This window comes from Xyrauchen texanus, chromosome 27, assembly GCF_025860055.1.
Source record: "Xyrauchen texanus isolate HMW12.3.18 chromosome 27, RBS_HiC_50CHRs, whole genome shotgun sequence".
In the NCBI taxonomy this organism is placed as follows: domain Eukaryota; kingdom Metazoa; phylum Chordata; class Actinopteri; order Cypriniformes; family Catostomidae; genus Xyrauchen; species Xyrauchen texanus.
The window spans coordinates 2360701-2386918 of record NC_068302.1 but is presented as its reverse complement, the minus strand read 5'-3'; the positions used below and the strand labels follow the sequence as shown (position 1 = coordinate 2386918).

The window sequence follows — 26218 nt, the reverse complement described above, 5'->3', positions numbered from 1 at the left end:
ATGGGAGGTCCGTGGGGATTCACCTAGCAGTTACATCCAGTCTCCAAATCACCCCCAGTGCTTAATGTCGCAGTCTTGTGCCCGTGCACAGAACAACTGGGGCGTGGAACGGCTGGAGTGGCTTTCCCTCTGAGGAAAGAAAGCCACGATCGCAACGTGGCCATGGTCGAACCCATGGGCATTCTCCGCACTTATCTGTGTGAAAGAGGGAGAAACCGCAGTGATGCGCCGTGAAATCCAACAGCCGCGGAGATCACTTGCTTTCTACAGAGGTGAATGGATTGGCAGTGGAATACATCAACCCCACTCGGCTCCAAATAAAAAATCTGAATGAGTGGTTGCGAGCCAGCTCCTTGCCATTTCCCATGGGCCTTTTTTCAAAGATCAGAGGTGTTTGGGGCTCCCAAGGGCGACCCCTAGCGTCACTACATCAACACAACGTTGAGTGAGTGACAGATAGGGAACATTAATTTTGTGTGGAAAAAAAGGATATACTGTAACATATACGGATATGAAGTAACAAAAGTTACAAATTTTCAGATTAAATTTGAATGTTTTGTTTTGGCTTTTGTAAAATAATAAATAAAAGATTGTTTAATTTAGTAAACAACATGTCTTTATAATATCATGCTTAATATCAAATCAAATCACTTTGTCACACTACCATGTACACAAGTGCAACATTAGGTGAAAGTGTTGTGTACAGTTCCGAGCAACAATACAATAAAAAACATATTTACACAACACAATTTTCATATCAAATGTACAAATACTTACACAACACAATAATAATATACAATGTACAGTAAACAATACACACAATATAGAATACACATACAATAAAAAATACATAAATAAAGGGTATATAACAAATATATACAGTATACAGTAGTTGTATTGTGGAGAATATAATTATGACAGTCCAGTGTGAGATATAAGATTAATAAAGTGCAGTGCTGATGTATATTGATCGTGAGAGATCAAGTGTTCAAAAGTCTGATTGCTTGGGGGAAGAAGCTGTCTTGTCTGCTGGTATGGGTCCTGATGCTGCGATACTGCCTGCCTGATGGTAGCAGTGAGAGCAGCCCATGACTCTGGCGGCTGGAGTCTCTGATGATCCTCCAAGCTTTTTTCACACACCACCTGTTATATATGTCCTGGAGGGAGGGAAGCTCACCTATGCTCTGGCAGTTCGCACCACCCTTTGCAGGGCTTTGCGGTTGTGGGCAGTGCTATTACCATACCACGCGGTGATGCAGCCAGTCAGGATGCTCTCTACAAAACTGGTGTAGAACCGTGTGAGGATGTGGTGGTTCATTCCAAACTTCCTCAGCCATCTCAGGAAGAAGAGGCGCTGGTGAGCCTTCTTCACAACGGCCTCAGTGTGGACGGACCATATGAGTTCCTCAGTAATGTGGACACTGAGGAACTTGAAGCTGCTGACTCTCTCCACCGGTGCTCCATTAATTGTGATGGGGCTGTGTTCTCTGTCTTTCTTCCTGAAGTCCACTACAAGCTCCTTGGTTTTACTGATGTTGAGGGAGAGGTTGTGGTCCTGACACCAGTGTGTCAGAGTGTGCACCTCCTCTCTGTAGGCTGTTTCATCATTGTCAGTGATCAGACCTACCACCGTCGTATCGTCAGCAAACTTAATGATGGCATTGGAGCTACGTGTTGCCACACAGTCATGTGTGTACAGGGAATACAGGAGTGGGCTGAAAACACAGCCCTGTGGGGCTCCAGTGTTGAGGGTCAGTGAGGAGATGTTGCTGCCCATTCTAACCACCTGACGTCTGCCTGACAGGAAGTCCAGGATCCAGCTGCACAGTGAGCTGTTTAAGCCCAGAGCCCGGAGTTTCACATCAAGCTTAGAGGGCACTTTGGTGTTGAATGCTAAGCTGTAGTCTACAAACAGCATTCTCACATATCTGTTCCTTTTTTCCAGGTGGGAGAGAGCAGTGTGTATTGTAGATGCAATGGCATCATCAGTGGAGCGGTTGTTGCGGTAGGCAAACTGCAATGGGTCCAGAGAGGAGGGCAGCATAGAGCAGATGTGATCTCTGATTAGCCTCTCAAAACATTTGCTGATGTTGGGGGTCAGAGCAACAGGACGCCAGTCATTTAAACAAGTGATTTTTGATTGCTTTTGTACAGGCACAATGGTGGACGTTTTGAAGCATGTGGGAACTATAGACAAGGAGAGGGACAGGTTGAAAATGTCCGTAAAAACACCAGCCAGTTGGTTCGCGCATGCTCTGATGACGCGGTCCGGAATGCTGTCTGGACCCGTGGATTTACGGATGTTCACCTGTCAGAAGGATCGAGTTACATCAGCAACAGAGACGGAGAGTGAACCATCCTCTGTAGCATCGGCCGCGAGTACTCTCTCTGAGAGGGCGGTGTTATTGTCATCGAAACGAGCATAAAATGTATTAAGTTAATCCGGGAGAGAGGCAGCGGTGTTCAAGGCGGAGTTTTTATTCGCTTTGTAGTCAGTGATGTTAATTCCCTGCCACATACTTCTAGAGTCAGTGGTGTTGAACTGTCCTTATATTTTGTGCCTGTACTTGCATTTGGCTGCTCTGATAGTGTTACGGAGGGCATAAAGTGCCAAGCGAACATCGCAGTTAACCCATGGTTTCTGGTTGGGGTAGATCCGTATTGTTTTGGTCAGAACAACGTCCTCTATGCACTTCCTGATGAAAAACGTTACGCTATCAGCGTAAACCTAGATGTCATCAGAGGCAGACCGGAACATCTCCCAGTCTGTGTGATCAAAACAGTCTTGTAGCATAGAGTCTGATTGGTCCGACCAGCACTGGATCGTTCTGAGGGTGGGTGCTTCCTGTTTCAATTTCTGCCTATAAGCGGGCAGAAGCAGAACGGAAGAGTGGTCTGATTTGCCAAAAGGTGGGCAGGGGAGGGATTTTTAGCCATCCCGGAAAGGAGAATAGCAATGGTCCAAAACCCGGTCCCCTCGTGTGTTGAAGCTGATGTGTTAAAATCGGCTTTGTTAAAGTCCCCGGTAACAATGAACGTGGCCTCAGGGTGCGTGGTTTCCTGCTCACTTATGCTCCCATACAGTTCCTTGAGTGCTCGGTCTGTGTCGGCTTGTGGGGGGATGTACACAGCTGTGATAATAACCACTGTGAATTCCCTCGGTAGCCAGAATGGCCGACACAGAAACATGAGATATTCCAGATCAGGAGAGCAGAAAGACTTGATAAGATGTACATTCCTCTGATCACACCATGATTTGTTGATCATAAAACATACGCTTTTACCTGAGAGGTCTTTCGCTCTGTCTGCTCGGTGCACGGAGAACCCCGCAGTTTGATGGCCGAGTCTGGCATCTCCGACGACATCCAGGTTTCTGTTAGGCAGATAACGCAGCAGTCCCTCGTCTCTTGTTGGAAAGAGATCCGCGCTCTCAACACTAGTATTCTGGGTAGCGGAGGTCGATTTGCGCGACGTCTTACTCTGATGAGAACACCGGCTCTTTTTCCCCATTTCCTTCTGTGTTTCCGTGGCCGGGCAGCCCAGACAAAGGGCTCCACTCACGTATTTGTAAACAGCGGGTCGGCAATGAGGAATTTGAAGTCCGGTTTTCAGTGTGTAATTGCAGAACCAATGTCCAAAAGCGTTTTGTCTGTCATATACAATAAGGCTGACAACATCAAGACAAAAAAAAACTAAAAACTGTAAACAAAACAAACAATAAACTGCAGTGTTGTGTCGGAGCTCGCAACGCAGCAGCCATACTCGGCGCCATCTTGAGTCCAATTCCCCCATCTTGAGTCCAATAGTTTACACATACAGTATAAATGGGTCTGTATGAAAATATACAGATGGCTTTATATGCCTTACATCTATTTTGAAACCCCCTGATTTAGTGGATTCCTATCCAAAGTGACTAAAAGACACTTAGAGAGAGCTTTGCTCAAGCCATAATGAAGCGAGGGGAACTATTAGTAATGGAGGTTTGGGCTCATCTTTTGAAGTAACAATGGCAGATCCATAATCTGTGGCGTAAGAAAGAAGTTCCACACATGACTAGGGTTGTGCCGATGGACGATATCATCATCCATCGTGATGGCTGACCAACATCACGATGTAGAGCCACCATCGCGATGCCACACCCCCTTTTGCGAGTCTTGCTAGTGTGACTCACTAATCCTAGTCTCTTCTATAGTTAACCTAAAAACTTTGCAGGGATTGCTCTGTACATTAAATTGAGAATATAACTAATGTATATATGCTATTTTAAATACTGTAGTATATGCCAGAGACGTGACGTGTTAGTCTGTGAAAATACCGTGACAGGCAGGCTACACAAATATTGATCTTGACATTGTTAGCTTCTTGTCTTTTTTTTACATGTCTTACACTGTACATTTAGATTAAAATATTTTATGTTGTAGGCTACAAGAAAATAGCCTTTATTAATTAATTATTAGTAGTTGTAGTGTCTCAGAAAATCTTGCTCATTGTCACATAGCTCTTGTATACACTGAAGCGGCAGTTTAAGATAAACCCAGACCAGCGAACGTCAAATAACTTTTGTTTTTTTTTTAAAGAAAAATTTCCTTGGCCATAAATCCATAATGTCAAATCAAATGAAAGAAACAAGGTGAATATGAATAACACACATTTATTAAAACATAGAAGAACAACAAATAAAGAACAAGAAAACGGGAACAACACTCAGACCGAAACTCGGCATTAACATTTTACTTATAATTAGCAGCACAATTAACTTCAGCACAGGCTACAAAATAAATTATGTTATTGAAATATTGTAAAGTGGTCATATGAACTACACAAATGAACATTTAAAAAATAATATGCAAAATCGAATAGCTCCGCAACGGATGGCGAAAAATGCGTAAAGAAGTCTAATATCTTTCATACATATTCACTTTATCTGGTTTTAATAAGCTGTGCTGAAGACCCGCTCTGATGGAGTACTGGTAGCACATATGCACAGATATTTCCGTGCTAATTTTGCCATGAACGGAAACCTTTTGTCGTTCGTTTTCCACCAAGTCAGCGGGTCCTCTTCCCCATCAATGGCCATTTCCTGCAGGTACTGCCTCGACCTTTTGCTCATCAGTGAGTAAAATAACGAAATTACAGTTTTTAAGTGGAAAGTATTTATGTAAAGAGATATATTAAAATAAAAAGTGCACAACTCTTCTTAAGTGAAAGCTAAAAAAAAAAATGCTTCATGTGTCGTGCAACCTTCTGATAAAGCGCCGACGTGTCATTAGTTGGGTTAGTAAAATAACGAAATTATAATTTTAGAAATCAAAACCGACGATATCATCGTCCATCACGATGTTTTACTGTCAACTTCGTCAACTGCCAATTTAGGGGACATCGCCCAACCCTACACGACAATCCTGGACAATCCATAGTTTTACCCTACTTATTTATTCACTTGTTCATTGAACTGCTGTATAAAAGCGATACTACACTCGCAATTGTGCTGTATCTATCAACACTGCTTTGATTACCTGTTGCAGAATCACAGCCATGCAGACAGATGGCATATAGCACTTCTGCTTGTGTGATATTGTACACACAACACATTGTAGATGATTGTAAGAGTGCATGTTTTTTCCTTAATGTGTTTGAGGGAGCAGTTGGGAGGACGGACATTTCAAAATAAGAGTCCCTGGTGTATTTTGGTCTTTGTTTATGGTTAAAAGGCCTGCATGTGCACCAAATCGTTTTTGGTTTTTTTTCTTATTTTTTTTCAGGTCGTTATTGGGATTTCGGTTGAACAATAAACTGCTTCTGGGATTTAATTTAATTTGGACTCCTCTAGACTATGTCTGTGTCTGTCACAGTAATACAGGAAATACAAAGAAAATGTTCTTATAAAGAAAACACATTCAATAAATAAATTTTTAAACCATCTGCAGATTAGTCGGTTAATGGCTTTTTCCATGATCTTAGTTATTAATATCAGCAAAATCCAATGTTGGTCAACCTCAGGTTAGCCATGGCCCAGCCGATGGATTGGGCGGTGGCCTTTGTGGCTTGCAGGGCTACATCAGTGGCGCTGCGCAGGTCCTTGAAAGCCTCAGGTTCAGGTCCAGACTCGTCCATGGTGCGGAGAAGTTTGGCCTGATAAACTTGCAGAACAGCCATGGAATGAAGCGCTGACGCAGCTTGGCCGGCAGCGGCGTATGCGCGACCGGCGAGAGCTAAGGTAGATCGGCAGGGCTTCGAGGGATGAGAAGCTTTGGCTTTCCATCCAGCGGTGGAGGGTGGGCACAGATGGTTGGCCACAGCCTCCTCGAGGGGCGGGGTTCCCTCGTAGCCTCTTTCTCTCGCGCCGTCTACCGAGGAGAGCGAGGAAGAGAAAGAAGGCTTCAGGCGAGCAGAGTGCGGGGCTTTCCACCACTTTGTGAGTTCGTCATGAACTTCGGGGAAGAAAGGGGAGGGTCTCTGTCGAGGGGCCTGCCGGCGCCCCTGTAGGAACCACTCGTCCAGCCGGCTGCGGGCGGGTTCTTCCGGAGAAGACCAGTCGAGCCCGAGGTCTTCCACGGCTTTAGATAGGATGCGGACGATCTCCGAGTCCATGCTGGTGCCCGTGCTCATGTCCGCTAATGTCGACGGCGCGGGGTCAAAGGCCAAGCCCGGCCAGTCGTCGGATGCAGCGTCAATGGAAAGGCTGTCATCCTTTTCACCGTCGTCCCCTGGTGCACCGAACGAGACGAGACCCACCGCTCTGTTGGAGGGGTGCTGGTCCGCCTGCGTGAAATGGACTGGCGTCGGGGAGTTCTCGGGTAGTGGTGAAGCACGCGGGGACAGGCCCGGCGTGACGTCACTGAAGTCCGCGTGCTCTGGCGGCCTCTGTGAGCGGCGCTTTTTCTTGCCCGGCTCGAACAGAGGGGACGGCAGCACGGTGGTAGCAGGCTCGTTCATGGCGAGGCGGCGGCGAGCGCCAGCTCGGTGAGGCCCAGGGAGTCACATTCGGGGCATCCGCCGCAGTGAGAGCAGCTTCTGCGTGGTCGGGTCCCAGGCAGCGAGTGCAGATAATGTGACGGTCCCCGTCAGGAAGAAGGCCTCTGCACGAGGCGCAGGTGGAAGGCATTTGGAACAACGCCTCGAAATTGCTCTTTTACTAAAATACAAAAAGCGTCGCAGAGGCGAACACTTGCAAAGTAGCTTAGCAAAAGGATATCAGGGTGATGCGCGCTGGATGGCGTAGCAGAAGGCTTTGAAGGAGGCTGAAGGCGCCGCCGTCCTCGTAGCAGTCCTGCTGTGTAGGCTTCTCGACGGCAGGCGAAAAGAGAAGGTCTTTGCTGAAGGAGATTAAATCTAAAGAACTCTCATGACGGGGCACCTAATATATAGCCCTAGCCACGGCCATCTTGGCGGGCTCTGAGCGCGCGAGCGCGAAGCACGCGCCCATTGGTCGCGCGTTCAGAGTCGCCCCGCCATTGGTTCGAGCAAGTTGCCGGAGCACAGCCAATGACCGAGCTGCCTCGCTCATTGCTGTCTGCTGTGCAGCTGCAATGCGTTTTACATAAAGACTTCAATATTTCTCGAGAAACGGAGTTTTCCCATAGCGTAAGCTACTTACGCAATAGGAGAGACCTCTCGAGAGGGAACTGACATTTTACACAAGGTTTATTTCTATTTCTTCTGCTCCAAACTTACTTCAAACTTACTTCTCTGTCTGTTCGTATGAATGTATCACATCATAAGAAAATCTTTCACCACTGTTCAAATGCACTTTGTATCACATCATTTAAATGTTTTCCATCTGAAAGGACTAAATATTAAATGAAAGAAATGACAATAAAATGCAAAGTAATCTCTTCATCTAATTCTAAATACAAATGATTTAAATTGTAACTGTAGTGGAATACAGTTAATATATTTTGTATTATAAATGTTACTTGTATTCCGTTACTCCCCAAACCTGTATATATATATATATTATATACTGATCCGACACATCAATAAAACCATCTGCCTAATATTGTGTAGATCCCCCTCGTGCCGCCAAAACTGTGCCAACCCGCATCTCAGAATAGCATTCTGATAGATGACATTCTTCTCACCATAATTGTAGAGAGCAGTTAACGGAGTTACCATTCGAACGCATGGTAACTATGGTAACTCAGATAACCACTCTCTACAATTGTGGTGAGAAGAATAGCGTGTCTGAATGCTATTCTGAGATGTGGGTTGGTGCTGTTTTGGTGACAAGAGTGGGACCTACACAGTATTAGACAGGTGCTTTTAATGTTTTGGCTGATCAGTGTATATATATATATATATATATATATATTGCATTTCAAGCATGATCTGTAATGACATGCATGCATCTATTTTACTTTATTTCTTTTTAGGAAGAATAAAACAATTAGCTGAACTCTAGCTTTTTTTATTTAATGTAGCTTCTTTAGATTTGGTTGAAGTTAGCTTAATATTGTGTTTTTCAATCGATTATATTGTGTATGTTTTTCACAAAAATTAGGCTAGTTTGAGATCGAATCACACTATTGGCGGACCCTTGTTGAAGACTCCTGCAGTAGATAGTGCTGGACTCCACCGGCGGTTACTCTGCTAGGACACTTGTGTAAACTTAAAGGAGAAATGACTACATACATACATACACTAGAAATCAACATAACACAAGTTGCTTAAAGGTCATATTACAAAAATGGTTCACAAACTTGCTTCTGAAAAAAGCTCTAACAGCATTTGTTAAGATTGCTTTGATATTTTGTTGTTTAATACATCGACATTCAGATATTTTGAAGAGACAAAATACTCTGGATGTGCATGTCCTGAGTTTCTAATAGAGCTCTTTTTTGTGTAACAGCTCAAAGCTGCCCTCTGTCTTTCACTGCCCATTACACATGATGTGCTTTCTCTGGGATTGTTGCCATGGTAACCCACTCTATGCAGCCAATCACAGCTGGTGAAATGGTTTGAAGTGTCTGCTGCCATCAACTGGGCCACTCTATTATTACAATAATAATGAGATGAAGCTCTTCTCTTTCTGCATGGACTTCAAGTGTTGCTTCCTTAACTTCTACAAGGATTTTGACTTCATGGAGAAGAAGTGACTTCATGTGTACATGCTTTGTACACCCCAAATTGTTAATTAAACGTGTGTATGTTTGTGAATTCTAAACATTCGTAAATACACATTTTTTTTTTTATAAAATAATATTATAAAATATAAAATAATTAAAAAAAAAGGCAAAAGGTTTACTCAGTTCAAATATTATGTAAAAAAGTAAAACAAGAATATAAACTCTTCAATAGACGGTTCTATGTTAATTTAGTGTTGCACAGTAGCATATACCGCTGCCATAGTACTAACACAAACTCAAGCCTCATAATACCGACAGTACAACAGTGTTTTTCATGAAATACAGTTGAATGTACTGTACCTAATGCTTGTGCTGCGAGACACTCATATAAGCATAAGCCATAAGACACAACCGCCAAAGACCTCGACCTCTGGGTGCCGTTCACTCCAAACACGTCAGTTTTTTGTTATGTAAGCATGCGCAAGATGGGCATCTCACTATTTTCATTAAAGCTTCTTTAAAACTACATTTGTTGTGAAAAGCACTAGACAAATTAATCTGAATTGAATATGTTTCTGTAACATTGAAATATTGGGAAGAAACTTTCATTTTGTGTGGAAAAAAAAGGATACACTGTTAACTTAAAAATTACGATTTTTTTCAGATTACATTTTAATATGTTTTGGCTTTTGTAAAATGATGAATAAAATATTGTTTAATTTAGTAAACAGCATGTCTTTATAATATAATGCTTAATATTTTACACATACAGTATAAATAGATCTGTATGAAAATATACAGCTTACTTTATATGCCTTGCAAGGGGAACATCATATTTTGGGATCCTTGGCATTAAAATAGTTTGAAAAGCCCTGATTTAGTGAAAGATTTCAATCCGAAGTGACTAAAAGACACTTACAGAGAGCTTTGCTCAAGCCATAATGGATTGAAGGGATCCACTGTATGACACATCTCTGTGTATTATGTAGTATTGTGTATTATAGCTGTCTACATGTTAAGAAAGATTTACATGTTTACAACATTTACAATGTTGAATGTACATTACACCACACGTGGGATGACTTGGAAAATCTGTATTTAAGGGATTAGAGAGAGAGTTGATGTGTGTGTTTACTACATATGTGTGTTTGTATTTGACTAACAACACTATTGGCAGAATGTGCGTGAGACTGTCTCTTAACATCTATCAAAAATAAAGCATTTCTTACATTAGATTGGTTAGTCTCAACTCTCAGCCTCAAACGGCATGTTCCCACAAGAAATCAGCATGTTGCTACCGAATGTTCCGGTTCTGTGAAATCAAACCCATTCTACTGAGTTACTGACAAGCTGCATCTCCCATCAGACATTTTTTTTACCTCAATTGAAATGTGTTTACCTTTTCCTGTAGCTCAACTGATACTGTGTTGTGCAAGCAGCCTCTGCGACATTAATTTTGGTCCCACGGTAACCAGAAAGTAATCACGTTAATCAATGAAGAGCGCGATTCAGAAGTTGCATTTTCACTCCACTAATGGTTAGGTTTAGGGCTGAGGTTTGGGGTTAGGGGGGCTCTCAGTGGATATTTCAACCCCAAACTGGAACAGTGGTTTGAATTTCGGTAAGCACAGACCAGTGTGAGATCAGTGTATCTCAGATGGCACATCCACAGACTGCCCACAGTCCAATCACTGATAGTCTGATTTATATTTCCTAAAATGGCGGGAGCTGCTGAATTCACAAGTTCCAATCTTTTTATCAATCTGCCTGTAAACAAAGCTGTGTTTATAAGGTACCAGGTTGCTGCAATGAGCTCTTCTGAGGAAGAACTAATCTCTGGATCTGTCAGGTTTTTGGCATCAAATCTTTGGTATATTCTGTTTAGAGGTCTTCACGGGTCCACCCTAACCCGAGGACCTGAGACCTGACCTGGGACCTGTACAGGTTTGGATCCACCCTTTATACGGTCAGCCAGGTCCGGGTCGATCCCATTCTATTACTTCGGGTCCCGGGTCTGTTTAACATTGAGTGTAATACCTGAGTCAATCCGAGAAGACCCGGCCATGATGAGACAGCGCTGATGATGATGGAAGTGCAGTGTGTGTGTATTTTAGGATGAGAAAGTGCAAGCCGGGAAATAAGGTGAAAAAAACCAAGAGCGGACTCAGCGCAGTGGAAGCCACAATGAGCTGAGCGACTTCAGAGGCAGAGCGGAGTTAAGGCGCGCACGGAAATGATGGATACCTTCTTCACTGCTGTGAAAAAAAGCAAAAGACAATGAATATAAAGAGGACAAACCTAGTGGCACCTCTTCTGTCAGGGCCTCCATGCATATTGTGGATAAAGATGTAAGCGCCGTTAAGTGCATTACGTGTGGCGGATTGTTAAAGTTTGACTCTGTAAAGACAGACACGTCGCATCTTTTAAAGCACGTCAGGTCATGTGAAAAAACGTTTTGACCCAACATTTGTCAGAGTGGGTTCAGTTCCAAAGCAAAGGAAGCTATTTTGGAAAAAAGGATTTAAGGGCCTTTAGCATGTTTGAAAAAAAAACAAATAATAATAATTGATATTAGCTTGAGCGGCAGCCGCGTTGGTCTGCAATCAGTCTGACATCTTTAAATACAAACCAAAGAAAATTTCCTTGAGCTCTCCTTTAACCGTTAAAAACAGGGAGAATAATCATTTTAAGTCGTAAATGTATTGGAATTGTGCTTCAAAAATGTCAGAGATGTAGACTAAAAAAAGACGTGCATAAGTTACCTGGTGTTTTACAAAAAATAAATAAATAAACATTTAAAATAAAAGTGTCATAACCAACTAAATTCATCTCGTAACATGAAGTTTAGCTTCATACACAAACTCTGTCATCGAATAATACATTTATATTATATAAACAAAACATTTCGATGCCCAAAATATCCTAATATTTTATTGTGCATGTTTGAATGTTGTGAATGTTGGACAAATGCTGTAAAAGAGTGTGTTTTCAGCAGCTCGTCAATGCTTTGATAATAGTCAATCAATAATAAGTATGTGCTGTTTTTCTGTTTAGAGTTGCTGTCTGCTTTAGCAATAACACCTTTTTTCCCTGACTATTTAACAAGTTACACAGTTAATTCATCAATCTATTATGGAGCAGTTCAAGCTGACAACCCTGTGTGGACCACAAGAGACTACAGAAGCCTACGTATTACACCTAAAAAGACTTAATATCCAATATTAATACTGTGTTTATGTATTTTTATTTCGATATGCTGTTACTAGTAAACTGTGAGAGACATGATGTGGATGACTTGACTCAATGAAGTTCTTGATTTTAGATTTTAACCACGATGAATAGGGCAGGGTATCGTTAAAAAAAACATAGATATCGATTTTTGATTTGGTCAGTGGGTCAAAAAAAAATACATAAAAGAAAACTCCACAGGAAACCAATGAATACCAGTATTAGTGCTGGTTGGACGCTAGGTGGTATTATGGGGTAATTTTCATTAAAAATGGTTAGGGTTAAGACTACATAATAAAGCAAAACTGATTTCAAACTTTGAACTTTATTTTTTTATTATTTTAGCTAAAAATTCAAATGAAACTGGAAAAAAATAAGTACATTTAAAATATGTGTTGTTCAACTATTTGAAAGATGGTTTTACAACAGTTGTCAACATCTCTCTGGCAAAGAACCTCATCAAATCATTCTCTACCGGTCGGGTATTTCGTTATCCAGGAAAATACATATGTGTGAATAAATTCATTTTGTTCCCTCCTTCACGAAAAAAAAATATATATCCAATTACATCAGAAACCTCGGAGCTGAGGGATTAGTGAATATTCTTGCTTTAGTGATTTGCCGGTGTCTGATTATTCAGTCGTTTTATTACAAACCTTAGTTGGTGGCGCAGCGGAGTTCTACAAGTTCTCCAAGAGACCCAAGCGAGGGAAGCACGCTGGTACGCTTGTGAAGCTTTGTCAACGTGGCTTTAGGACTCCGATGCAGAGTATTCATCTGAAAATGTCCGCTCCCTTGCCAACAAAATGGACAAACTGCTTCAGATCACTCAAACAAATAAGGACTTTTCTAACTCCAAGGCTCTGTGTTTAACGGAAACCTGGCTGAATGAAGCCATACCGGACAGCGTGCTTCACCTGCCAGGGTTCTGGCAGTTTAGAGCGAATCGTATTGCAGAATAATATGGGAAAATGGGAGGTGGTGGAACATGTTTTTACATCAACAGAAGCTGGTTTACAGATGTAACCGTGTTGAAGAAAATGTGCTGTCCTAATTTAGAAGTGCTCTTCATCAACTGTAAGCCTTTCTACTCACCGGGGAAGTTTTCCTCATTTATTCTATTTATTCCCTACACCTCACCCGTGAATGGACAAAATACAAACAACACATCACATGCCCCACCAGAGAAAGAAATATACTGGACCACTGCTACACCACTGCAAAGGATGCATATCACTCTGTTACACGTGCAGCTTTAGGATTCTCAGATCACTGTCTGGTTCATCTTCTCCCGACCTACAAGCAGAAACTAAAATCAGCTAACCCTATAGTAAGGACTGTAAATAGATGGTTCAGCCACCAAATCAGACAGAAAGAAACTACAATGGACAGTCAGCACTGCTGAGAAGATTATTGGTGCCCCCCTGCCCACCCTCCAAGACTTGTACATCTCCCTGCCCACTCCCTTTTTGAACTGGTGCCCTCTGGCCGGCGCTACAGATCACTCAGCGCCAGGGCAACCAGGCACAAGAACAGTTTTTACCCTCAGGCCATTTTCCTCATGAACAATTAAACTGCCTCAGGACTTTGTCAGAAATTATAGAGCAACAATTTATAAATATGACATGTACATATGAAAATTCACTCAAATTTAATTCAATAACTGTACATACCCCTACTTTGCACATCCATTACCACTTGCACGTGCACATACACCATTCTGTTATTTGTCCTATTATTTGTATGTCTATTTATACTCTTGTTTTATATTTTGTCTCACTTGTTTCTCCTATCACCAAAAAAATTGCTTATGTACATGAGAAACTATACTTCTAGAAGAAACCTAGCTTCTGTACATCAGGACAATGGTTTTGTTTAACTCAAATAAAATACTTTGTTTTTGACTAGTTTCGTTTGAAACGATCCTTAACCCCAGAGGAGATCAACCTTGTGTGTGTGTGTGTGTGTGTGTGTGTGTGTGTGTGTGTGTGTGTGTGTGTGTGTGTGTGTGCTGGGCTGAGGTGTGTAAGTTGAGTATGATGCAGTAATACTGACCCTTACATAACCCTGTCAATGATTCTCCAGCAGAAAAACACATCCTCACATTCCTGCTCAATCAAGGCCACAGAAAGTTGTTTGAGCTTACAGGTGTGTGTTTATCAGTGTGTGTGAGAATATAGAACTGTAACACTGGCGTGACTAATGTATGACAGGATGGGTTCACTCGATATGTGATATAATTAACAGCTGACATTTTGGTTGATTCATTTTAACGTATTATTTTTTTTTTTTTGTGAAACTACACCCAATTTTATTAAACACAGAAACACTGTGAAGATCACAAGAAACCTTTTGTTACACAAAGGAAAGTCATATAGGTTCAGGAACAACATGAGATTGAATAGATGATGAATTACAATTTTGGGGAGTAATATCCTAGTAAATATGATTAAGAAGTAGGTTGACTTTTCCTGAGATGAAATCGGTCTTTGCTTACTGAACTTCAAAGCACTGCCCCCAGAGCCTGAAGCATGAATTGCCGCTGAATGTATGAGCCATAGACTGTAAAAAAAGATGGACGACGCCCCTTCGCTCTTTTCCATTGGTGAGAACTGAAGCTGCCAGTGTCCCGATATAGCGCTGACATCTTGGGACTTGAGTCTGCGCAGTTGCGATTTCGGGACCAGACCTACACAGTAGTGAACAGGAAGTAAAGCCGCAAAATCAAGGCCCCGCCCTCACTCTCGCTGAATCAATCGCAAGCACACGCCCCCGCACTTTTGACTTTTGACTTATGACGGTGTGAAATAATTTATTATAGAAATTTAGATATTAAATTTAAAGTTCCAATCTCCTCAGTCCTCCGAAGATCCCGAAAAAAGTCTGTTGGTGCTTCAGTGACTACTTCGCTCAGAGAACCTGTCAATCATAGCTGTCAATCATGATGTCACAGCACCGTTTTTATAGCATCAAATAACTAACTAAAAAGAAACTTATTTTGAAAACAAACACTTGAAATGACATCAACGTGATAGAAACGACAGTAAATGACAGAAACTATCTTTGGAAAAAAGATATGTGAAGTGTAATTTAATTGTTTAGTTGGTCTCACGTCCCGTTGAATAACATGGGGAGGTGGGGTTTATGACCTATACTAGGACCAGTCACCGGGGGGCGATCGAGACGTTTTGGCTTCACTTTTGAGGGCTTGTGTGGCACACTTGGTATGAGCACATGTGAGCTCCAACTTTCAAGTGAAATGTCCTCAAAGTGGTGCCAAAAGTGAGTTGTTTTAGCAGTAAAGTATGGTCACTAGGCTTTGAGCACACTTTGAGCACATTTTGAGCACAGTTTTTTCCAACAACACAACGGACCAGAATATGATGTCACACAAGAGGGCTTCTGGTATGAATAAATAAAAACAAATCACAAATGACAAATAACGTTATATTTAAAAAGTAAATTTTTCTGCAACAATAAAACACACAGCTTTGAAATATGTATTCTCTTAGGTCAGTGAAATTTCATCACATGACTTTGTATTTTTTAATCTCTTGCATTCAAATGTGTTTGAATGGGAGTGAATGGAGCACGAAATGTAGTGTGACAGCTACTACACAGTAAAGAGGAATGGATATTTTATCAACCCCAACCCTAAACCTAGCCGTAAAAATGTAATCTTAAACTTAAATCTTTAATCTTAATACCTATTCGGCTGGGATTAATTTTATATGGGTCCGTGGGGTAATGTAATAATTACCAGATGTTATCAGTAATTTTAATCTCGTGTGAATCGGTCCTGTCTGTAATTTCTCTGGACTTGTGAATTCCAACATGTAATTCACACGGGATTAAAGGGATAGTTCACCCAAAATTGACAATTCTCTCATCAATTACTCACTCTCATGCCATCCCAGATGTGTATGGACCTACAGAGCTGAGATAATCTTCTAAAAATCTTCGAGTTCAGCAGAAGATAGTTATACACATCTGGGATGTGTGAGTAAATGACGAGAGAATTTTCAATTTTAGGCAAAATATCCCTTTAAGTTATACTGAATGAACGGGAGACAGTTTTTAAATTCAGCAGGAACTAAAAGTACGTTTTTCAGAGAACTGAAATGGTGTCACATGTTAGCTTGAAACACTAATAATAAAACACACCCTACTGACCTGAGTGTGATTTCTTTGAAGAGATATGGTGGGTTCTTAAGTGATGTCACACTATAAAAGGGGAATTATCTACACAGTAAAAAAAAAAAAAAAAAAAAGCTCAATTTTAACAGAAAATAATGTTAAAATGCTACAGTAAAATCATGTAATTGGTTAACTGGTTCCATTACCATGTGCACTGAAAATCTAACGGAAATTTAACAAGACAATACATCATTTTACTGTTAAATATTGTAACAAAAATGTGATTTATAGAAGTAAAAAGTTGTATTTTCCTTATAGTTAATAGTGAACATTTATTTTATGTAGTTTTACAGTAAACTAGTGTTAAAATTACAGTGAAAAACAATATGGAGTGAACCATCACATTTGATGATATTACATTTTTGAAATCAGTTATAGAATTTGGGGTTTATTAGGTTTCATTTGATTGTCACGTGTGTTACCCTATTTGTGTTTTGTGTTTGTGTGAGTGACATTGTGCACTGGCTATAAATGTGTACTGGCCACTCTAGATCAAATTTAAGTCATCATTTGGTATTTTGCTTTACCACCTGTGATACTCAGGTGCCTTAACCGTACATTCAAAAGTGCAAAACCAATTTTTGTAGTTGGTTGGAATATTAACAATATAATTTAGTGATATACAGTAGTGATCTGTAAAATATACAGGCACCAAAATGGCATGCAGTAACACCTGAAACATGGTCACTGTATTTTTAATGGTGAATTATAGGCAACCACAGCTGTCTGTGTTTTCTTTTTTCTTTTTATAAAGTGTAGAGATATTCTCAGAACTAACTTAATTTTCTGAGACAATTTTGCAATAACTTTTAAGCAACTGATTTTCAGTGGTTGTATGAAGGCGGTTTTCCATAAGTCCACACAGGTAGAGTTCAGCACACAGACATGTTCCACTAACCTTTAACAATCACACCACTCCTTGTCCTCATTTTCAACACTAAACCAATTGTTTGATCAATCTCAAACTTAACAAACTTATTTTTCTTCGATGTTTTTTGCTTGAAAAGTGTACTTATGCAATCTTACTTTCATAGAAACGAGGACACACTGATATTCAGTCATATTTAGGTGCGATTAAGGTGAAATATTTTTCGGGGTCACCGTATGGCACTAATGTATGACAACTGAACTCACCAGATTTGACCGTTTTAATTCGGATTGGATCTTCGCAGTTCTCCAGGACATTCCGCACATCGTAAAGGGGTAATCCCGAGACAGCCAGATCCTCAACCTCCAGCAGTATGTCCCTCTGAACACCCTCCTGAATCGGCCCGATGCAGATGAAGTGTCCGGTCTCCGCGCCGCCGCTCACCTGCACCGTCAGCCGGCCCGCCGCGTCCCTCCACACCGCACACTCCCGCACGCGAGCGCTCCAGTGCGCCTTACACACATCCATTAAAACACACACAAACTCCACAGACACATGTGTACTACTTTAACTCACACTTTTCCTTTGGATGGATCGTTAAAATCCGTTTGAAAGACTTCAAAACGCGAGCGCTTCTCTTTGAAGAGTTGTAATAGTCGCAGTGGGATCCCGCAGTATATTTCTGTGAAGAGAAATCGCGAATACTATTCTCTTACTCTGAGGCTCGTGAAAGTTCAGGACGCTTTCTGACGGCTTACAGAGCGCTCGCGTTCCGCTTTCCTGTCACGAGTCACGCCTATTACAGTCTCTCAACCTCCAGTACACTTTCATTATATACACATAAACCCGAATACACTGCAAAATCATTCATATATCATATACTTTAGTCATTCTCAATCTGAGAATACTTCTATACTGACCAACACGGTCACAAAGTTTGGTTTGACGTCACAGAAAAGTCAAAGAAAGCCTCCAAACATTTATGTGGATGCAGTCTTTCATTAGGAAAATGCTATTTACACTAGAAAATTGGTCAAATATATTCACTAAAAAGTTTACTAAATTATATGTTATATTATTATTATAATATAATAAAATAAGGTTATTGATACAAGTATACATGATTTATTTTTAGAATTATATTATTAATAATAATAATAAAAATAATATTGTGCGTTCATTTGACTACAGCTGCGCAAGAAATGTCGAAATAATCACAGCTAATTTTTGCTTTATATTATTTACTTATTACAATCTACTGTTGGGCCAAACACACAATAATCAAAGTCAAAATTAATTCTGAATTTAACCAATTTATTTCCTACGCAATATTGAACAAATTAAGCAAAGCTGCTTTAAAATGTATGCACCTGCACTAGTCATATTTTTTCTTCAGTTTTATTAAAACAATTATTTGTCTATACAGAATATGGCTTATGCACTCACATAGCACTTTATTAGGAACACCTGTATACCTACTTATTCATGAGATTATCTAACCAGCCAATCATGTGGCAGCAGTGTAATGTATCAAATCAAGCAGATACGGGTCAGGAGCTTCAGTTAATGTTCACATCAACCATCAAAATATGGAAAAATGTGATCTCAGTGATTTGAAGCGTGGCATGTTTGTTGGTGCCAGATGGGCTGGTTTGAGGATTTCTGTAACTGATGAGCTCCTGGGATTTTCACACACAACAGTCTCTAGAATTCACTGTGGTGAATGGTACCAAAAAAATAAATATCCAGTGAGCAGCAGCAGTTCTGTGGATGGAAACGCCTTGTTGATGAGAGAGGTCAACAGAGAATGGCCAGCCTGGTTTGAGCTGACCCAGTGTGTGTGTTTGTGTGTGTGTGTTTGTGTGTGTGTGTGTGTGTGTGTGTTTGTGTGTGTGTGAGCGTGTATTTATCACTTTGTGGGGACCAAATGTCCCCATAAGGATAGTAAAACCCGAAATGTTTGACCTTGTGGGGACATTTTGTCGGTCCCCATGAGGAAAACAGCTTATAAATCATACTAAATTATGTTTTTTGAAAATGTAAAAATGCAGAATGTTTTCTGTGAGGGTTAGGTTTAGGGGTAGGGTTAGGTTTAGGGGATAGAATATAAAGTTTGTACAGTATAAAAACCATTATGTCTATGGAAAGTCCCCATAAAACATGGAAACACAACATGTGTGTGTGTGTGTGTGTGTGTGTGTGTGTGTGTGTGTGTGTGTGTGTGTGTGTGTGTTCCCCCACCTGTAAGTGCCCCTCTATGCATATTTCTATAAAAAAAAAGGAGAAAAGGAGAGACAAATGAATTTTTTTTTGTGTGTGTGTGGTATCAACATTATGCCACAAATGCTGTGGATTGAGCTTCACTTGTATTCAACCCAAAATATTTCTTTAAATTTAGATTGCAGCAAGGTTGAAATATGTATTTGCTATACAGATTTCTCAGAATACAATGGGACCATGCTAGCTGTTGTTAGCAGAGTTTGCTTGAGTTCAGCTTGAATAATAGATTAGATAAGATAATAATAGATTATCATAAGATGTTTTGTAATGTACAGTGGCATATGTCAGAAAATGTGCCTCTGATGAACAGACATTTACACGATTTGTTATGTAACACAGGATGTAATCTTACTGTATACTTTTATATTTTGTTGATGTATTTTGTAAAGTTTAAAGCATTAATTGAAAGGGAGTTTACGTGGATTATATATGTACAGTGCTAAATAAATGTGTACATTTCTGTAAGAGTTTAGAAATATGTATGAGATATTGGTATGTTCCAATGTCTGATCTTTGGTCTTTTCTAGAGTGCCGTATGTAATACCAGGGGAGATTAAATGCAAAAACAAAGCGCATTTCTTCTAAATAATTAAATGCTCAGCAGATGGGCCAGAATCTCATGAGCAGCATGTGCTTCAAACCCATAACAGAAAATACTAGTGCTAAATGGACTTTCACCCCGTTGCAGGTTAACGTGTTATCATCACTAACCAACCACACCCTGACCGTCCTGCTCTTTCCAAGTGGGGAAAGGGTAAGATATAGATTTCAATGTATAAACAATGTGATACAGCATACAGTATAATACCAGATTTTTACATTTTTATAAGAAATTGTGAGTGGTGTATGCAAAACTTGCCACCATGATACTGGGGTATTGTGGGAGGTTGTGAGGGTGTTGTTATGTGGTTTCTAAGGTCTTCTGGATGGTTGCTAGTTGGTTGCTTACCAGACCAAGTCAAAACAGTCCACCCCTAAGTCTTTATAATATTCTAATCTCTAGATTTGGCTCGGGTCCCTCCTTTGTGATATAATGTGAGATGAGTTTTCATGTGACGTATATTTTTCTCTGTGAATCTTTCTTTTGTGTAATTGCATAACCTCCGTTAACACACACAAACACACATGTGTACACTCAGCTGGAGAGAATAGGCAGCTGACTATGAACAGCAGGATGTTTCAGTGAACAGGAAACACAGAATCCCTCAACAACACCAGCACATATGACAATGCAGTACTGTCTGCCTTCAAATGTGGGCAACACTAGGTGATTTAGGCTAACAGTTGGGTCATTCCTGTTATGCAATACTTTCATAACTTTAAAAAAATGAAAATGTTTGTTTTGTATAGAGTATTTTTATAAAAGGGTTTACCAGACCTTGCTCAGGTCAAGCTCAGGCACTTCAACCTTATTAATTATAATGTGATTATTTACACAAAGTTATACATTCACAGGGTGGAAATAAAAATAAAACGTTAGCCATAGCTCGGTGAGGGATTTTAGAGCTTAAATGAGGGTGTCAAATTGAAGTTAAATTGTTTGAAAGTGTGTTTGTTGTTTAGAAGCAACAGTGTGACAGTGGAATGGATATTGCCCACAGCAGTGATGTCACACACTATAGAGAATACTGCAGTTGTCATATGTTTTATTTATTTTTAGTTTTTTTGTATTATCCATTTTTAGCTAAACTATCTACCTTTCAAGTATTTACTTAACATTTAAGTTCAATTTACATCTTTTTTTTTTAGCAAGGACACCATTCTATGACTCTATTGTCATATATCAATGTGAAGTGGACCAAGGAAGGGATGGAAACAGATGTCAGCTTAAGGGGTAAGCTTTATTATTACAGTTAATTTACTTAATTTAGTTTACAACTATTCTTTGCTTCGTGTCAGGCTCTCTCCCCATGCTCTGTGGCTGCTGGCTTTTTATCCGCTCTCCTCACGCTACTGCAATTAGAGACAGGTGTTAGACATAATTTAGCTCAAGTGTGGGCGCCCTTACCGCTTTTCTCTCCCGGACGGGCGCTTGACCACGCCCCCGCTGCCACATACCCCCACCGCCCGACTCAGTCCGGGGCGTCATCCGGCCTGCCTACCACTCCCCCATTTCTGGAGAGGAAGTCAGCGGCAGCCATCTGCACCCCCGGTCTGTGGACCACCTTGAACTTAAAAGGCTGGAGGGCCAGATACCAACGGGCGTTAGTATCTTTCATGCGGTGGAGCCACTGCAGTGGGGCATGATCCGAGCAGAGGGTGAAGGCCCGCCCCAGCAGGTAGTATCGGAGGGTGAGGACCGCCCACTTGATGGCCAGACACTCCTTCTCTACGGTGCTGTACTTGGTCTCCCTCAAGGAGAGCTTCCGGCTAATGTACAGCACCGGGCTCCTCTCCTCCACCACCTGCGTGAGTACGCCCCCAGCCCTCTGTCTGAAGCGTCCGCCTGCAAAACAAAAGGGAGAGAGAAGTCAGGTGCATGCAAAAGCGGCCCCCCACAAAGTGCAGCTTTAATCTGTGTAAACGCCTGTTGGCACTGCTCTGACCATTGGACCGGATCTGGAGCCCCCTTTTTAGTGAGGTCAGTCAGCGGGCTGGTGACGTCCGAATAATTAGGCACAAATCTTCTGTAATAGCCAGCCAGTCCCAGGAACTGCCTCACCCCCTTTTTGGTCTTAGGTCTAGGGCAAGTCGCAATCGCCGCGGTCTTATCAATTTGGGGACGCACCTGGCCATGACCCAAGTGGAACCCCAGATACCGTACCTCCACATGCCCAATAGCGCACTTCTTAGGGTTTGCTGTGAGCCCGCCGCAGCGATCTCAGGACGGCCCTCAGATGTTGCATGTGCCGCTGCCAATCATTGCTATAAATGATAATATCATCTAAATAGGCAGCGGCATACGCGGTGTGCGGTCTGAGGATCCGATCCATGAGTCGCTGAAACGTGGCCGGGGCCCCAAACAAACCGAAAGGAAGCGTCACAAATTGGTGTAATCCAAACGGCGTAGTGAAGGCTGTTTTCTCACGGGACATTGGTGTCAAGGGGATCTGCCAATAACCCTTTGTTAAATCCAAGGTCGAATAAAATCGAGCAGTACCTAACCGATCGAGCAGTTCATCAAAACGGGCATTGGGTACGCGTCAAATTTAGACACCGCGTTGACTTTTCTGTAATCCACACAGAATCGAACAGACCCATCACTCTTGGGAACAAGAACAACCGGGCTGGACCAATCACTGTGGGATTCCTCTATTACGCCCATATCAAGCATTGCATCTAATTCCTCCCATACTATTTTCTTTTTATGTTCGGGTAAGCTGATAGGGCGTAACGCACCACCGCGCCCGCTCGGTCTCGATGTGGTGCTGTATGATGGTTGTACGGCCCGGTAGAGGGGAAAACACATCCGCAAATTCCTTTTGTAATCCAGAAACCTCTGTGAGTTGCCGCGGTGAGAGTTGGTCTCCACAAGTAACCGGAGTGTTAAGATTGTAGTTTTTGTTTACCTCCAGTCCGAGCTCCGCCCTCTCCGGAACTACCGTGGCCAACGTCACAGAGGCCGCCTCCTCTCTCCATAATTTCAGGAGGTTGAGGTGATAAATTTGACGTGCGCCCCCTCTATCGGTACGTTCCAGCCCGATCAGGGGCAGCCTGTGGGAAGTCGGAGACCCGCACCACCGTCCCTATTTCCATCAGCGGACATTGATCCCGGAAGTGGTCCGGGTCTCTGCACCTCCAGCAGACCGGCCCAGGCGCCTGGCGGGCGCCCCACCTGAGGAGGAGAGCGGCTGAAGGACAGGGAAGGGGTAGGCGGGTTTTCCCACGGCCGGGAAGCTGGTCTCGTGAATCCTCCGCGCCTGCGGGGGGCAGGAACGGACCCTGGGGAGAGAGCAGAATGAGAGGGAAGAGGGAGGGGAGAAAAACAGGGGAAGACACAGGGAAGGGGAGAGAGAGAGAGGGCTCATCCGCCCTGGGAATCGCCGCCATGTGGTCCTTCACGAGCCGCACGGCTTCCTCCAAGGACGCCGGGCGGTGGCACTGGACCCACTCCGCCGTTTCCGGGGCAAGCGCTGGACAAACTGCTCCAGTACCACCCGATCGACCAGCTCCTCGACGCTGCGGTCCTCCGCGAAACAGCCACCTCCGACAGGCATCACGGAGCCGCTGGGCGAACGCAAACGGGCGGTCGGATTTATCCAGTTTCAAGGCCCGGAAGAGCTGGCGACTTTCTTCCGGACTCCGACCAACCCGTTGCAGGATGGCTCTCCTCAGGTCGGTATAAGCCAGGAGGCTTGCTGCCGGAAGCTGTTGTGCCGCGAGCTGTGCTTCCCCGGACAAGAGAGGGACGAGGCGGGCTGCCCACTGGTCGCGCGGCCAACCCCAAATTTCCGCCGTGCGTTCAAAGAGGTCCAGGAACGCCTCTGGATCATCTGCCGGCCCCATCTTCTGTAGCGAGGGTGGGGGCAGTGTGGCGCGGGGGTCCGGGGTCGCGGCTGCGTCTGCGCCCTTCTAGTCCCGGGTTTCGGCACCAGTGTGAAGTGGACCAAGGAAGGGACGGAAACAGATGTCAGCTTAAGGGGTAAGCTTTATTATTACAGTTAATTTACTTAATTTAGTTTACAACTATTCTTTGCTTTGTGTCAGGCTCTCTCCCCATGCTCTGTGGCTGCTGGCTTTTTATCCGCTCTCCTCACGCTACTGCAATTAGAGACAGGTGTTAGACATAATTTAGCTCAGTTGTGGGCGCCCTTACCGCTTTTCTCTCCCGGACGGGCGCTTGACCACGCCCCCGCTGCCACAATCAAATAGTGTCATATAACAAAAAATATATTACGCTATACTGTATTTAGTATAATAAAATACTTTGAAAGGATTGTTAATTTATTTTTTTAATTGTTAGAATACTGTGAATCACTTTGATTCACTTTAATTCATTTCTTTCATTTGTTGCACAATGCTGTCTCCAAAGAAGATTTATGTGATTTTATGTGAAAATTCGTGTTTTTTAAACAATGATTTCATAATGCATATGCAATGGAGGGCTAATCACCTTGTGAGATTTTGATGCTTTAATTTAATTTAAACTCAAACAGGTTATAATGTTTTATTTCTTATAATTTTTCTTAATAAATGGCCAGTTTTTCCATTTTCGACAATAGGTGGCACCATCAGCTCACACTAGTGAAATTCTTTAAAATTCACCCCTGATGTTCACTTAATCTGTCTGAAGTAGCTGCAATAGTATCCAGTACCCCTGTGGGGGCAAAGGGCACTGATATATTGCTGCACTGATTTAAAAATGTACACTTAAAAACTGGTGTCACAAGAGCCCAGTTACAGAATGACCATCACAAGGGGTGGATGTGACTCAGGTGGTAGAGCGGGTTGGTCACTAATCTCCGGGTTGGCAGTTTGATTCCCGGCCCACATGATTCCACTAGCGCCTTGCATGGCAGCTCTGCCGACAATGGTGTGTGTGTGTGTGTGTGTGTGTGTGTGTGTGTGTGTGTGTGTGAATGGGACACAGTGTAAAGTGCTATGGTAACCACTAAGGTTAAAAAAGGCATATAAGTGCAGACACTTACATTCACACAGAAAAGCCCACAAGAGACAACATTTACCTCAGCGTGCTGCCTGAAGTTGAAGCTGTGATTTAATCTCGAAATATCAGCTTGTCTTGGTGTTAAGTGAAGGCATTGCATGAAGGGTTTGATGCTGCTGCAGTGATTGAGTGACCGTCTGTGATACCGGCTCTGTGAACTTCTGCTCCCGTAAAAGTCCCAATAATCTCTCAATTAATTACACATTAATTCAAATGAAACCCAGTAATGTAATGAAAGGAACACCACCCATTGTAAAGAAGTAAAAGTTAAAAATATTAATTAGAAATTTACTTGAATTTGATGTTCCCTAAAAGTATTGTACCCTAAAACTACTCTAAAAGTATTTTTTTTCTCAAAAAGTTACTCAGGTAAATGTAACGGAGTAACTACCCACCTCTGCTAGAAATTGAATAATGTGTCCCTGAACAAATCAAAATCAAAAGTAACAGTCAGTATCTGGTGTGGCACCAGCTGCATTAAATACCGCAGTGCATCTCTTCCTCATCTCTTCTTTTATTTATAAAGCACATTTAAAAACAGCATCAAGGCATACCGAAGGGCTGTACAATACAAAATTATAAACAACATCACCGTGCAGCTGGGTCCAACTACAGTTTCGCCTTCCAAAACGGTCAGAAATCTAGGGGTAACCATTGATGATGAGCTAAATTTCACAGACCACATTTCAAAGACCGCAAGATCATGTAGATTTACACTCTACAATATCAGGAAGATAAGACTCTTCCTCTCTGTACATGCCACACAACTGCTCGTTAAGTCCCTTGTCATAACTAGACTGGACTACTGTAACTCTCTCATTGCAGGCCTTCCTGCATGTGCTATTAGACCCCTCCAAATGACCCAGAATGCAACAGCACGTCTGGTCTTTAATGAACCTAAGAGAGCACATTTTACACCACTCTTTGTCTCTCTCCACTGGCTGCCGGTTCATGCACGTATTAAATTCAAGGCCC

General features: G+C 42.1%; 1 protein-coding gene across 5 annotated transcripts in view; it reads right to left on the bottom strand.

Annotated features, from left to right (window-relative positions):
* LOC127620704 (membrane-associated guanylate kinase, WW and PDZ domain-containing protein 1-like) overlaps nucleotides 1-18171 on the bottom strand; it is a 137082-nt gene extending 118911 nt beyond the window's left edge. For all 5 annotated transcript variants that reach the window (XM_052093893.1, XM_052093895.1, XM_052093894.1 and 2 more), the window contains exon 1: nucleotides 17625-18171. In XM_052093893.1, the coding sequence (XP_051949853.1) occupies nucleotides 17625-17886 (262 nt within the window). In that variant the 5' untranslated portion in view covers nucleotides 17887-18171. The remainder of the gene's footprint in view (nucleotides 1-17624) is intronic.
* Nucleotides 18172-26218: the final 8047 nt, after the last annotated feature.